At 32.4% G+C, this 16865-nt stretch overlaps 1 protein-coding gene across 1 annotated transcript in view; it reads right to left on the reverse strand.

The window, feature by feature from the left end:
* LOC115886991 (eukaryotic translation initiation factor 4 gamma 2) overlaps positions 1-12956 on the reverse strand; it is a 31568-nt gene extending 18612 nt beyond the window's left edge. Inside the window, exons 1-5 of the mRNA XM_030906320.1 lie at positions 12813-12956; positions 11227-11340; positions 5153-5275; positions 3613-3744; positions 3339-3536 (exon numbers count right to left, since the gene is read on the reverse strand). Coding sequence (XP_030762180.1) covers positions 3339-3536; positions 3613-3717 — 303 coding nt within the window. The 5' untranslated portion in view covers positions 3718-3744; positions 5153-5275; positions 11227-11340; positions 12813-12956. The remainder of the gene's footprint in view (positions 1-3338; positions 3537-3612; positions 3745-5152; positions 5276-11226; positions 11341-12812) is intronic.
* Positions 12957-16865: the final 3909 nt, after the last annotated feature.

Below are 16865 nucleotides of genomic sequence, written 5' to 3' on the forward strand. Positions count from 1 at the left end.
TGTTACCTCAGTTTGAGACGTACCCTGTATAGGAAGATGAGGCTCTTCCTATACCAGGTACGTCTCAAAAGTGGCTCACCCTTATAACTTTTTATTTTTTTTTTTAGAAAAAAAACGAGATTTGGTATATTTAGTATTCAATTGTTTTTCTCTGTCAGCAGGAATGACTACAACTTTTGATTTTTAAATGGCTGCCTCGGTATATTTTTATTCAATAGAAAATGACAGTCTGAATAGAATGGCATATAATATGCCAACTTTTGACATTTTTGCTTTAAAAAAAATCGCGTTTTAATTTTGAATCTAGAGTGTTATCCTTGTATATATATTTTTAAAGTAGATCAACCTAAGACGTTTATGGACTAAGACTACTAGATGGCAGGACCGGTTTCCCTACAGAAATATTTTTTTTGTTACTCTGAATTTTGAAGCTACCAATAAAAACAGAGAAAATAAAAATCGATAATTTTCGGACTGTGCCAATTGGTTACTTATCGACCAGATACTTTTTATCTATTAGATATGCTATAAAAGCTGGCAATTATACAATTCGACCATTGTAAATACCCGACAAATTCTTCAACGCCGACGAGGCCGATGTTTCTCACTGATAAATAAAAATGTTTGTTTAGATAATTTTTGAGGTATTTTTTCTTTCTGAATGCACATTTTAAAGTATTTTATATTTTTGTCCCCTTGACCTATTATCCTGGTCGCACGTATGGAAGTTCTGTTTCTTCTAGTTTTAGAAAATGTTCTTATTTCTTTTTTCTTTGCAGTTGTAGTGTAAAATTAGATTAATTTATTAAGTTTAATTATAGTGTTTAGTGTAGCATGTTAGTGTTAGACCAAAAATAGTTTAGTAGTGTTTTTATAGTTTATTTTGTAGTTAAGTAGTAGGTGAAGGGATAATTTTGTTATTTTTTCTTTTTGTTTGATAAATTAGTAATCAAATTGATAATTTGTTCAGTCTAGAATACAAGAATAAGTAGTTGTTTAGTGTTTTTTAAGAGATTATATTCGTTTATTTTGTAGTTGAGTAGTAGCTGAAGGGGTATTTGGGTATTTCTTCTTTTTGTTTTTCTTGTAATTGTAGTAGTTCTATTAAGTATTGTGATAGATACACTATATCTTCCTTCAACTTCGTTGAAAAGTGCGTTGTCATATAATCTTGGTTTTCTCGTAGCAGAATATACGAAAAAAATCTGATCAAATTTATTTGAAATTAAATTAATCTAGTCTTATTAATCAAATTAAACTAGTAAAATAATAATAATAGTTAGTTTCAAAATACTATACAGGGTGAGTTTCCTACGATGTTCTCTATGGGTATCTCGGAAACTACTGGAAATAGAGAGTCGGTTAAATGGGGAAAGAATTGCAATTTTGTGGGCGCCTTTCGGATTTTTGCTATTTTAAAACTTGTCCCTAATTCCATTATAATATATTTTAGACAAAAAGTTTTCAGATACAAGTTGTAGATAATTACATACCTAATGAGTTTGTGTTTTCTGATTTTTTCAAAAGCCTGTAATTTTTGACCATAGTTGGCCATGACTTCATAAAAATCACCATTTTTAAGCTTTTCAGCGATATAGGTATATATGTTTTTATCGAAAAATTACAGTTAGATACAAAGTTATAGTTATAGCCAATTCTTTTCTTTCTTGGCTAATTTCACTTAGTTGGCATGGTATTCTTACTCTGTTATGATTTATAACATAAAAACACAGAATATATTATTAAACGGTTCTTTACAACTTACATTACGCAAACTAAAACTTCATAATATCACTACCCCATACACAGTTCCCCATTTAACCGACTCTCTATCTGCAGTAGTTTTCGAGAAACCTATAGAGAACGTCGTAGAAAACACCCTGTGTATTGAAAATACTGAAGACCATAATATGAAACAGAATAAAAAATAAATTTTTGCATTATCTAATTAAATTATTTTCCTGATACATTTTTTTAATGAAAATGTACTTGAATTATTTCAGTTAGACATGTATCCTGCTTTTAGAAAGTTTTATGGTTTAACGGGATTTGTGTGTGAGTTAAAATAACGAAATTTTTAGTTTTTATAATTCTTTACACATACAAAGTTAAAGCAAACTTGATTTTAAAACTCTGGCCATATTTTACATTAATAAAGATTTAATTGGTGTAATAAAGTAAATATATTTATTTTAATGTCAAATAATATTGAAGCAAGTTGCAATTTTTTGAACATTTAATCAAGAATGTAAAAAGTTTTGTTTTCAAAAAAAAATATCGTAAAATTCGTTAAACAATCAATTTAGAATAAAATAATCTAAGAATGAAATGATTCTTTAATAAACCTGCATTAAATCAAATTAAAATAGGTATGTAACTTTTTTTGAATATTAATTATCAACAATTAACATTATCATAAACTATAAATAATGTACCAACATAATTTCTTTGTTAATACGGTTTAGAATTCTTAAAATAACAGGCAAAAATAATCCACAATTTACAATAAAATAAAAGTTTCGTTTAAATTTATTAATCAGCTGATCACTATTAAAGTTCGCAGAAACCCGGGCTATATTATTACATTACTCTGAGGAAAATAACGAAAATAATCGATATTTTTGACTCCGCCCCGAAAGGTTCACGATTTGTCCTCCAGTTGGCAGCACATTTTGTCTAGTCGGTTGGGCAACTTTAAGAATATATAAACAAGGGTGTTATTAATGGTTGTGTTAAAAACACTAATTTTTAATCAAGGATCCTTGGAAAAATAGATTTAATCGTCGTTTTTCGTGTCTTGTTCTGACCAGTTAAAAGATGCCCAAATGGTATTTTTAATCATATCTCAATTTTTTCAAATGGAACAAGGGTGGCTCGTTAGTATATTTGGAAAAAGCATTTTTTTACAAATAATTTGATACCACACACGTTATTTCGAGTCAAATTGTGGTTATAAAACGCATGTTACAAAAGTTGACATATGATATATCATTCTATTCAGAGTCCGACGATATGTCATTCTATTCAGATTCACAGACATTTTCTATCAAATAAAGTAAAAAAAAATCCGAGAGTGTCATTTAAAAATCAAGAGTTGTAGTAATTTCTAGTGAAACATGAAGTGACCAAAAACAATCGAATACGTCAATCAATATTAATTTATGTCATATACTAACATACCAAGTCTCGTTTTTATCTGAAAAAATAAAAAAGTTATAGGGGTGAGCTACTTTTGAGACGCACCCGATATACCCACGAGCCTCCACTGTATTCTAAAGAAACATTGCGATCATCAAAATCAATCGAAGTTATTGTACCTAATAAAAAAATAAACTTACTTTAATACACTTATGCAATATGTTTTCTGATAGAATTTCAAGCTTGCCAAGCTCTCCAATAAATTTAATGTTGCCCAACATTTTACGTTTGGCAGTTTGACGCCTCTCCTCCCTCTCGTCGCGATCGAGTAAGGTGCCATCTTCACTAAATCCATTGATATTGCGTTCTAAGGCAGCTGCACGATTATCAAACTCTACCTGTAACAAATACCATCACGGTTACAGAACAATATCTTGATATTTCGCCGCACAGAAAACTAAAATTTAAGCTTACCTTGCACTTATTAAGAAGAAGAATACGGAAAGTATTTGTTGTGCCGTCACCTTTTTCAAAATTGGGCGCTTCTTCGCTCAGCCGCTTGCACAGCTGAGCGTACATCGACGAGTATTTGGGCTCATCTAGGGCCTAAAAATAAGATATACCATTACCTTTTTTGATCGTTTGAAATAGCTGGTCAGTATTTTAAAGAGTAACACAAAGATAAAAGATACCCAAGTTACGTTATAACCGTTCGATAAACAGAGACACAATGAACAGCAGTCTTGCCGGTTCCTACTAAGATAGGCCTATTTACGATTATAAACGATTATATATTTACGATTATATATTATATATTTACGATTATATATTATATATTTACGATTATATACGAAAACAAAAATAGAGTTAAACGCGTTATTAGAAGCGCCAAAATGTATATTATAATCTAGGTATAAATAATGTAGCAACATAATTAATTGTTGACATATTAAAAGTCAAACCTTTGTTGTAATACTATTCAAGACGCTTTCTTTGTCGTTTTCATTTTTTTATGGAAAATCCGACAATATTGCATAAAAGAAAGATATATCGGCCCACTTTTTGTCTTTTTTTTAACATATTTCCATCAATTAGGGTAGTTTCATCACACATTAAATTCTAGACCACCTATTAGACACTAGAAATTATCCGTGACAGTAGGATGACGCAATGGATTTGAAGACCTTTCAAAATGGATTAAGAGATAAAACTCCATCCTTACGAATAATTTCGTGTGTCGCAGAGTGGTAAAAAATGGTATTATCAGATAAATACAAACAAAAGTAATATTTGAACCGTTACTATTTCTACCAATAAAGTTTTTGATGGTGTAAAGGTCTGTGCACATTATCATACACGTATACAGGTTGTTAATTTGTTTATTACTCGCGGCAAGAGCTTCATGGTTGAAATATGGCAACCTCGGCCCGCTCGTCGATAGACCACGCGACGGGACGATTCGGCAGAAAACCCTATAAGTGCATGCGTTCTCAATAGGCAGTGTTGCCATTCTGTTCCCCTATAAGTAACTGTCCAGTTAACAACTTGTATACATTTCCAGCACATAGCGTACATATTCATAGACGCAGCGTTTCAGTTTCAAGTGTTGTTTGTTCATTTTTCTCGTAAAAAATATGTGTAACTGTACTTCTACTGAAAGTAAATTAAACAAGACAAAATTCAGAAGATTTGCAATATATCCAATGTTAAAAGAATTAATATAATTTCCGACAAGATCCGCACCTACCGGCATCCGACAAAATATTATTTATGGGTATACTGAACAAAAAACGTTACGTGTATGATAGTGTGTATTACTACTATTAAAACCACTAAAATATTTCGGAATCACAACGTTACGTTCCGGGAACGAAAGGGATATGATAATGCGCACAGACCTTAACTAATATAGAAAACAAACAGAAAATATGATCCCCTAAATGTTTTTAATGAAAATATAAAAATAGTTAACATCTGTGTCTGCTAAAAAAAGTCTAATATACATTTTGCTTACCTTGTCAAATATAAGAATAATAACGCCCTTTAAGATGACCGGCGACTGCAGCTCAACGCGCAGCAAGTCGTCGCTCAACTTCTGGAACTTTTCAGGTGTAAGTTTGTTAAGAATGCCCCGGATCTGTAATAAAAACCAATAATTCATAAACAGATAATACAAATTAATTAGAATTTACTTAGACATACCGTATGATAAAAAAAACGGCGTCAGCGATGGAGCGATGGCTATGAAATGAAGATCGCTGTCAATTTATATGGAAAATGTCATCGATCGTCATTTCCCAGGCAACTGGACGCCGTTTTTTTTCGTTCATACGGTATTAAATACATATATTGGAAGGAAAGGTTAGGGTGCGCACACAAAGAAAGCTGGTTAATGAGCGCCAGACAGAGCGCCGAAAATAACAATATGCACACCCAGCACAGGCAATAAGCGATTTTTAATTCTTAAAAAATCGTTCCGGTAAAAAGTCGGCGCCGATGTACGCTGTCAACAAGCGCCGATAAGTTTTTTTTCTGTGTGCTGGTGTGTTTAAAGGCTGCCATTCACTAGGCGATAAACGAGCAATCCGATCGAGTCGCTTTCGATCAAATTTTCGAAAGATCTCCAGGTTAGTGCGTCATTTCAATCAAATTAAAAGCGATATTGTGGTTGCCGAGCAATCTTTTGATTTACAGTGCGGAAGGTGAATCGGGTTGCGATTGCCAGCAATTTAAAGAGGATGTACGAGGATCGCCCAATCACTGGACATCGGCAACAACCTAACATAAACCAACCAAATTGCTTGAATGTCGCCTTATAAATGGTCCGTTCCAAGCAACCAAATTTCTAAGAAATTTAGAAGCAGTGAATCGCCCAGTGAATGGGGGCCTTAAAAGCAGCATTTAATTATTGGCGCTTACTTTTTTACATTCACACGTCGTTGTGTACTATTGAGACGACTTGTAGGCGCTGGTAACCAGATAACGATTTTCAGCGCTGGTAATAGGCGCCTTTAAACCAGCTTTCTTTGTGTACGTACCCTTATATTAGATTTGATGAGACGGGTATCTCATCTATAGATTATATTCTCCAGTAGGGTGAGCCAAAAAAACAAACCTATGGAATTAATGGGTTAAAATGAACCTAATAACCGAGAAGAAAATATCCCCGGAAGGCAGGATTTTTAGCTCAATTTTAAAAGGTATCGGTCCATAACTTTGAAGATAAATTATAATAGATAATATAATAGATAAATAAAATAAAATGTACATCGCGGATTTTTGTAGAGCATAAAACTTCCTAAAAAATCTAAGAGTAATTATCTGAGAGTAATCTAGTTTTTTTTTCTAAATACGAAAATGTTTAATCAATAAACACTAAAACTGCATATTTTGATTTTTTTAACTTTTCAAAGCTTTCAAACATACGAATTATTAGATTGAAAAAATACTCTCTGATAGATTTTTTACAAAATTTTATGCTCTACAAGAATCCGCGATATATTTTTTTTATAGTAAACCGTTTCAAAGTTATGGTACTTTTAATGGAAAAAGATTTTTTTACGTGTTATTTAAATGGAAAACTTTGAATGTTCACCGACACCTTTTAAAATTGAGTTAAAAATCCAGCCTTCTGTGGATATTTTTTTATCGGTTATTAGGTTCATTTTAACCCATAAATTCCATAGGTTAGTTTTTATGGCTCACCCTATCTCCAGTCATATATTCACAAAGTTTAATGACTTGGAAACTTAACATAGTGCTTTGCTAATTGCTTATCATTGCCTAGTAACTATAAAATGTGTTCTGCTGTTTCTTGTTCTGATCAACAAAATCTGCACATTGCTTCATGTTATAATCTCGTCAGCTTTAGATGCCTATTGAAATTGCAATGCCCTGTTCGTAAACCTACTTAACGTTTTAAAAGGTTTCCTGTCTCTACTTATCAGGTTTGCAGTAAATGTTGGCAACTGTTCTGCTACGAAATATTTGATCTGCCGCTGCTGACAGAACGATATTAATTTGAGTGTTTTTTTTAAATAATTTAAATACTTTGGAAATTCCGTAGTTTTAAACTTATTGCAGTTTGATTACCTCCATTTATCTGATAATACAGATCGCTAGTGATTGGTCAAAAATATTTTTTTCTATAACGGTTTCCGTGAGTTTTAATTAGCAATAATTATTTTTACCGATACTTTGAAATCTATAACTGGAAAGAGAATAATCACTTCCCGATAGCAATGACCCAAATCTATCATTTTTGTCAAAAGTCTCATTTTTGTTGTGTTATTAAGTTTTCAATGCGCTCAGAAAGAGATGTCTCATTTTTCCGAATTCCGGCTGCTTTGACCAAGAGAGGAGATAATTTAAATGCATTATCTAAAGTGCGAAGAGAAGCGTGCAGCGTGGGTAAAGTTTAGAAACGAGGACCTCTGAATGAAAGCAAGATTAAAAACAAACGAATTTGATCGGGGCACTTTATAACAATTTTTTATAGGAGAGCCAGCTACGTTAGAAGTATAATCCAGACTGAATACCCAGCCAAAATATGGGATATGCTTCCTGTCTCCAACCCTGCAAGTCTCATCTTCTATATCTGAGAGATTAAATAAAAGAGTTAAAAATGAATCAGAGGTTTGTTATTTTCAGTGTAAATATACTAAGTTATATACATGCGTATTAAATATTTTTATCTTTAGGTTGAAGATGTTGCAATAAACGATGTAAATCAACCAGTGAATTTTCATAATCATCCAAGGGATACATTACATAATTCTCCTCCAAAGAAATATATTAAACAAACAACAAATTTCTGTACGAGATCATAACAACCTAGTAATAACCTAGTGAGGCTGTGCAAACTGATTTATCTGTAGAAAATCTAAGTCGTGTTTTTGATGAATTAAACTTTTGAAATAATTCAAAATATTGTTATACACTACAAAATAAGCTTCATTTATCTGAAAAATTAATATAACAGAGGATTGTTTTAAAGCAGATGACAAAAAAACTTAATATTTTGCGGAACTTCCAAAAGCAGATATGCTTTTTATAATTCATGATTACATTTCTTCACATCTTTCTTCCCACTTTAACTATTTCCCTTTCCACAGTTTTCCAACTACTTTTAACTTTTATGTTTTTCTTTACTCTTTCTTCTGGCGCGGCGGCGCGGCGTACTAACTCAAGATCTATAAATATTCCAAGATCGACATTCCAGCAAGACCCATAGCACAGAATATCTAGCTACGCAACAGAAAAATACTCGAAATGAAAGAGCTAAAATTGCACAAATAAAATACTTGATGGCGCGACAATATCATAATCAGAATATAATTGGAAATTTTTAACTTTTGGTTTTGGATCGACGTAGATCGACAGCACGTCGACGGCCTTGAAGCTCGGCTAAAAATGCACAGTTGCCAGATTCAAACAGACTTTAATTGGCCTCCCATTCTTTTTCTGGTGTATAATAAATAATAATAATTCCTTTCTATTCTTCGTTTCTTGTCAGATACACTTATATTAATTATTCGTTTGGCTTTTAAAATAGTTTTAATTTTAAGTATATTATTAGAAAACATATGCTCTCAAAATACATTTTTAATATACACTACTTTATTATGTTAACTAAGAAAATAACTTTAACTACCTTTAAAATTAATAATATACAGAGCGATTGATAGTGATATTTATTAATGCTGAAACGTTAGTAATGAAATATACGTTTAATAATAATGGAAATGATTTATTAAAATTCAGTACAAAAAATGTTAATTGACTAAAAAAATACTATAAAAACAATTTTTTTCTGTTTGCCACGTTATTTATATAGACCTAGGTAGATTTTAAAAAGTGACACAGGTACAATTAATAATATATTAGTTCGGCATAAAAGTTGCTGTCACGACATCGTACAATAAATTAAAATTCATAAAATAAATTAAAATTATTAATTAAACAAATCTTTATCAAGTATATCAAGTTTGGGCCCAATCAAACGCCAGGAAATGGTACCGTAATATGGTACTACATTATGGTACCCCTTGATATGCTTCATGGTACCATAATATTGCAATGTCATCAAAAATACGCAAGTATAATCAAATATGAGCCCAATCGAACGTCAGGAAGTGGTATCGTAATATGGTACTATATTAAGGTACCACTTTATATATGCATCATAGTAGATGCATCATAGTACCATCATATTACAATGTCACCGAAGATACTTACTATACCAAGTTAAGCCCAATCGAACGCCAGGAAATGGTATATGCTTCATGGTACCATAATATTGCAATGTCATCAAAAATATGCAATATCAAATAACAATATCAAAGAACGCCAGGAAATAGTATCGTAATATGGTACTACATTATGGTACCCCTTGATATGCTTCATGGTACCATAATATTGTAATGTCATCAAAAATGCGCAAGTATAATCAAATATGAACCTAATCGAACGTCAGGAAGTGGTATCGTAATATGGTACTATATTAAGGTACCACTTTATATGCATCATAGTACCATCATATTACACTGTCACCGAAGATACTTACTATACCAAGTATAAGTCCAATCGCACGCCAGGAAATGGTATCGTATATGGTACCTCTATCGTATATGGTACCTCTTGATATGCTTCATGGTACCATAATATTACAATGTCACTGAAGATACGTAATATACCAAGTTTAAGCCCAATCGAACGCCGTGTATAGTAATATGGTACTATATTACGGTATCACTTGATATGCTTCATGGTACCATAATATTGCAATGTCATGAAAAATACGCAAGTATATATCAAATACCGTACGATACCGAAAAAAACGGCGTCCAGTTGTCTAGGAAAAGACGATCGATGACATTTCCCATATAAATTTACACATAAAATGACAGCGATTTTCATTTCATAGCCATCGCTGACGCCGTTTTTTCCCGATCATACGGTATGAGCACAATCGAACGTCAGGAAGTGGTGTCGTAATAGTCGAACAATACTTATTATATTGTCGCCGAATTACAATCAAAATTCAGGATTCAGTTAGAATCAAACGTCAGGAAGTAATTTTAATTCAGCTCGTAAGATTTAACTCCAACTAATATGGCGAAAATACTTAAACATTTGAAAAAAGAGCTCTAATCTATTTTAATATGTTTAAATGATGTAGCAAATTTGAAGCTAAGCTTTATCAGGAAATATTACAATATAAATTACACAATGGCAACACTGCATAAAATTCTTTTAAATTTCGTATGTAGAAAACTGTTTTCTTTTAAATTTATCGTCCTCTGTTATGTAGTAGTGAAACTACCGCATCAAAATATCTGATTTGGAGACAGGCTTTTAAAGCCTGTCTCCTTTTGAGACCTACGATTTTATACATGTAACGAGGCTTCTGTTGCGTAGCTAGATATTCTGTGCCCATAGTCTTCTGCCATCGATGAATCCAATGATACTGAACATAAAGTGAATAAATCAAATATTTTTTCATGTTCTTTCTGAATTTCTTAAATCAGCGCCCTCTATTAGATATGGAAATAGTCAACTTTTGACCTACATTTAAACAGACCAGGTGATATTAATAAGCTGATCTGATTGTTTCCTAAAATAATTTGATTAAAAGAAAATCTGTAAAAGTGGACAAAGCTGTGTCGGTCGCAAAGCTTAATCACGGGACTTAAAGTTTATTTGGTATGAACTATAGATGGCTCTCCTAGTTCGTTTTTATAAAATTCTCTTTATGCAACTATGAAAATTGATTATCGCCATTTTATTTAAATGGAAGTTAAAACAGTCTTTGATTACGAACTACCACACAATATATGAAATTACTAATACTTTAAGCATAGGTACCTGGTGTTACGTAAGCAGTGACTTAAGAAACATTAACTCGGTTGCTTATTGATTTTTAGAACTTTTGCTAAGCAATTTTACAACCATCAACGTGGTCAAATAAAAAACAATATTTCACGCAGTCTTTTGTTTGATTGAGCAGCGCTCCGAACCTATCTGTTACAGCTTTGTTGGAAATTCTTATCGTCCAGTTGGATATTGTAATTTTTATGAACTACTCACCTTACGGAATACCTGGTCATTACGAGACTCAGGCGTGGCTGCCGCATCGCGGAGCCGGAGCGTCGAAGGTGGGACCCAGCGTCGTTTATTGGCGGAAGAGGCGGCTACGCCGTCCTAAAATTACATTTAGATTAGTCTATAATGATATTAATTAAAAAAATGAAGACACGTTTTGTGTTAAGATACAATCTACTTAGAGTAAGATATAATATGTATATATTTCCACACGATACACATGCTACATAAAAAATAAATGATACAGTTCGGCGTATAAAAAATTAATGTAGCAGCATTTGGTCAAAGACAATTACCTCAATTTTTACATCCGCACGACAATGTAGTACTTTGGCTATGAATTTTAAATATTACTGCCATAAGGGCTTACTATAAAACTTGAAATTAGTACGCGAGATATTATACCGTATGAGCGAAAAAAAAAACGGCGTCAGCGATGGCTATGAAATGAAGATTACTGTTATTTTATATGTAAAATTATATGGGGAATGTCATCGATGTTCATTTCCAAGCCAACTGGACGCCGTTTTTTTCGATCCTACGCTATAAAAACGTCAGATTACGAATCATATCTATTATGTTTTATATTTTATATTTTTTGTGTTTTATGAGGTTTCTCGTTTAATAGTAGAGATACAAAAATGCGGTTTTCACGTAGGCGTGCCGGATTGGGAATGGAGTTTTTATGGAACTAAAGATGCTACACAAAGATTTGTCTTAGCCGTCTTCGTTAATAGAATACAAGGCAAATTAAAAAAAATAAATTAAATTAAAAAAAAGTCTATCGAGTGGTGCATAGTCCTTGGAAACATAGGAAATAGCATGCAAATTTCGAACTGTCCAGATATTGGCTCCTCTGTTAATTTTACAGCCAAGTTGTTAATTGGATTTTTAAAGGTCTGCGTATGATGAGTACACATGCCAAATTTGAACAATTTTGGATATGCCGATTTTAAATAATTAAAGAAAAACTATATCGATTTTTCAATTAAAAGTGAAGAATGCAAAACCAGACAAATGCCAATGTACCTTAAATTGTCATCCTATAATTTTGCCAAAGTCAAATTGTATTTTCTAAATGTTAGGCTTTAGCCTCATTCGAACCAGTTTTAAATTACAAAAATACATTTCGGGAACTCTAAGCTTAGCTACAACCAAACTATAACTTGTTATAACCAAACTATAACGTAGTAGTGTAGACAGCACAACAAATTACATTTGACAATGATAAATTCATAAGTTGACAACTTAAGGCATGTTGACAATGTTGACATTTCACTGGCTTTGCATTATTACCTGTTCAGTTTTAATCAAGGTTTTAATAATTCAATTTTAAAATAAATGCTGCTTTTCTTAAATTACTTAAAATCGGCTTTTCCAAAACTGTTTTAATTTGGCATGTGTATTCAGCATAGGCAGACCTTTAACAAAACTGTTTACATTTTAGCTGTAAAGTTAATAGGGGAGGCTATATTTAGAGAGTTCAAAATTTGCACGGGATTTCCTATGTTTCCAACGATGATGCACCATCCCGTATATCATTTGCTTAAGACGTCATTTATAAATTTTACCTTCCCCGATGCACGAGCTGCTTGTGGCCCCGATTGCCTGGGGCTCTCCGTGGTGGGGGTGGGATTCCGCGGGCACCCAATTGCTCGTGTACTGCCCTGCTTTTGGAAGAAAATACTACAGTTACTCTGAAGTGGTCCAATAACCTACAAGTAAGAAAATATGATAATGTAATGCTTAATTTTTCACAAAAAAACGAATTTTAAAATAAACCAATCGTAAATCCAAAAAATTGTCATAAATATATCTAGTACTCTACAGTCTGTCTAATGAACCAGTGCAGATTTCGACAGACGGCATTAAAAAAAATGTTTTACTCATGAATTAAAAAGACACGACAGTAACCGTCACGGATCATCTCGTTGGACAGACTATATAAGACCATTCTGAAGAAAAATCAGTCCTACTGTCACTCGCTTAACAAGAGCTATAACTAACCTAAAGAATAAATGACAGTGGCAGTTATATGTAATTCAAAAATAGATTGTTTTTTGTCATATTTTTTTTATGTCGCCTGTCCAAAATAATATATTCTATTGCTGAAGAGACTAAGCACAACCAGAAATGGACAAAGAAACACTAAATATACACTTTCACTTCGAAATTATGCAATTTCTTTGTTAAATGAATTAAAATAGGTTTGTAATGTTACTAAACATAGAACCAAGTTGTAAAATACCACAGGGTATCTACTGTATACACCAAAAGTATCTAAAGTATGTCCAATGAGAAAGGAAAGGATTTCCACAATGCATCGACGTGACATTAACAGGAATAATTAACAATCTACTTTTGAATTAAACTTGTCATTTCTAGTTGGACAGTCTATCATAGATCTTGATAGGAATAAAATTTTAATTCCATAAAAGTGCTTTTATTAAAAATTAGTTTTAAACTTTTTTTTTAATTTAATGCACATTTAAAGGCAATTAAAAATAATCTTCCCAAGCACGCAGAATCTAGACGCTTAAGTAATGAGGAAAATGCATGTTTTTAAATAATGGTTTTAAAAAATAGTTCATATAATTACAAATTAAACAAAAAAAAATCGTTGATATCGGTTAAGAAATGCCTCTAATATAAAATAATTAAATATTGTTAATTTAAATGGCCGGGCAAACGCTCTTTACCGCGCCTTGCCGCTGTGACGTCACCCGCCGTTCTTCTGGTTGAGTGGAGCCACTTGTGTCTAGCCCTAGCAGGCAACTGTTAAGCCCGACCAATCACGTTAGAGTTTTTGACAAACACGAATGAATTAACACACTCCAAATAACCACGCTAACCAACCTGATTGGTCAAGCTTAATAGTTGACTGCTAGGACTAGACACTTCTAGTGGAGCCAGACGCGTGTTTATTTTACACAGTTTGCTTTTAAACGCTGTTGAATCTGAGTCAAAATTTTAGTTATTTGTGTTAATTAATACATAATTAGTAATTAGTGATATTACAAATAGTAATGGATGAGCGAAAACATAAAAAAATTGTACAAGGCCATGAGAAGAGATGAAAAGAAAAACGTGAAATTATCCACTATTTCTACGATTTATTGTTGTGAAGATCATTTTGATGTAAGTTCATTAATTATGTATATTGTCTTACATAGGTATATGAAATTTGAATGTACAGGGTTACTCATTGTATTTTAACACCCACCTACAGCCTTAACTGCAAGTTTTAGAAGAAAATATTAAATACAAAAGTTGCATGGTTTTTCATATATTCTCTTTTAAAAATAATTCTAGTTGTTGGTGTCTCAAAAAAAGTTGTTCCAGAAAATTGTAGGTATTTTTCGTGTATAATTTCCTATACCTATCTTCAACTGTTTACGAAATATTGACAGTTGAAAGGCGGCCATTTTAACACTTTGACAAGCTCTAAAATCTGAACCAAATGAGATGGGGAAAATGGTTTACATATTCCTATCCTAGTTTTTCATAAGCTACCGAATGATACTAACTTCGAATTTAAGCGGGACTTACAAAAGTTAAGGTTAGTGTTATTAGATACCTTATGAAAAACTAGAGTAGAAATGTGCAAACCTTTATCCTCGATCTGTCTTGACTTTATAGAGCTTGTCAAAGTGTCAAAGGAAAGTGACCGCTTTTCAACTGTCAATATTTCGTAAACATTTGAAGATAGGTATAGGATATTATACATGAAATAATATCTAGAGTATCTAGAAATTTCCGAAGACTTAAAAAATTTTCAGAACACACAAATAATAATTGCACAATAAAAGCACAAAAAGCTCCTTCAATCAACGCTAAAAGCAACAAAAATGTCTTAGTACGCCACCTAAATACGTACATAAACGGAACACGTCTGGCTGCTGCTGGCCATCGCGCGTCGACGAGAACGGCGAGTGACGTCAGACCAATAGAATATCGTTTCAATTCGCGAGGCGTCGTTTGCGTTATCCATAGTATTTTAATTGCCCGTTTTATAAAATTGTGGTACTGCTTTCAAGAAAAAAGTTTTTTTTGCATTTACACAAATTTATTCTAAAAATTGAACAGTTTCTTGCGAAAAATAAAATATATGCATCTTCCTCATTCTACTGCCAAGATAACGGTGATCCTTGTACATGATTTCCACTTTTCCCACAGGATCATATTTGATTCATTTTTCTGAACTAGAGGTACAATATGATCAAAGTTTTAGGATCAAGCGGGTTTTGACTATGACAGTTAAAAATTCTAGTACATATTTCCAACAAAATTGTAAATCTGTCATTATCCGAAGCACGCTTGATCACATAACTTTTTCACTACATCGTAGCCTTGTATATGAAGGACCATAGGTACATATTCTGTCCAGAGGGAGATGAATGTAGTACACAATAACGCAACTAGAAATTTAGGACTCCCGGGCAATTTCAGCCATTGGGCTTAGACCCATATCTCAATTTTTAATCGGTTGGCTGGGACCCTTTATAAGAACCCCCGAGGTAAACTGGGGTGTAGCTACGCCACTGACGACATATGACATTCAAAAAATATAAGTCCAAGAATAATAACGATTAAAAAACATCTTTGAAACAGTAATTAATAGTGATATTTAGAAAAAAAATAGTTGTTAGAAAAGAGACATTTTAAACAAATAATACCTGATAAATCTGATAAAAACTGCGTGTTTAGATAGTGTAATACCATATAAATAATACTCTATATGTGTAATACACTCTCATATAAACCAACATAAAATTAGAATTCAGAAAAATGAGATATGAGTATTGATAGTCAACAGCGGGGGTCTTTTTGAGTTATCTTTTAATATTTCGTTTTGAAAAAAAATGTAGAAAAATGAAAATGCTACCTAAAGTAAATAATAGTTAAATAAGTTTTTTTTAATAATTAAGTTTTTCCAAAGAAAAAAATATTTTAAAACAAAACGTTCTCTAGATGTACGACTTGACGAACATAAAGGTGAAACAATGAATCGGGTATTGCAGATCATGTGTGCTCCAAGTACCACAACATAAAATAGTCGGAAGCCCGGGTTGCCCACAAAGAACCCCATTGGAAAAAGCGCAAATTGAAAGAAGCCGTATTAATTTCTAAGAATAGTAAAATCTTTAGCAATCCAAGTATGAAAATTTCAACCAAGAAATTTCAAGAAAATTATAATAATAATTGACTTACGACAAAACCGGCTTGGCCTAGAAGCACGAAATTTGGTACAGTTGATCCTTGAGAGACGTAAGAAAGGACTAAGAAACAATTTTGAGAAATTCAACCACTAAGGGGGTGAAATTAGAGATGAAACTTTGTATAAAAATTTGTTAAAATCTGTTCAAGGCGTATGAGATTCTGCACAGAGATTCCTTAAATAATATAATAAAGCAGTACGAAGCGATTTTTTGGAAATTTATACACTAAAAGACTGAAATTAAGAGTGAAAATTTATATAAAAAAATGTTGAAAATCAAGTATTGATTGATGAAATTTTGTACAATAACGCAACCATGGTCATTATAAAGGTATTCTTGAAAATTCATCCTCTAAGAGAGTAAAATTGGGTATGAATATTAAAATGGGATGGACTCTTAAAACTA

Source organism: Sitophilus oryzae, unplaced genomic scaffold, assembly GCF_002938485.1.
Source record: "Sitophilus oryzae breed Bouriz unplaced genomic scaffold, Soryzae_2.0 scaffold_54_pilon_pilon, whole genome shotgun sequence".
Lineage (NCBI taxonomy): Eukaryota > Metazoa > Arthropoda > Insecta > Coleoptera > Curculionidae > Sitophilus > Sitophilus oryzae.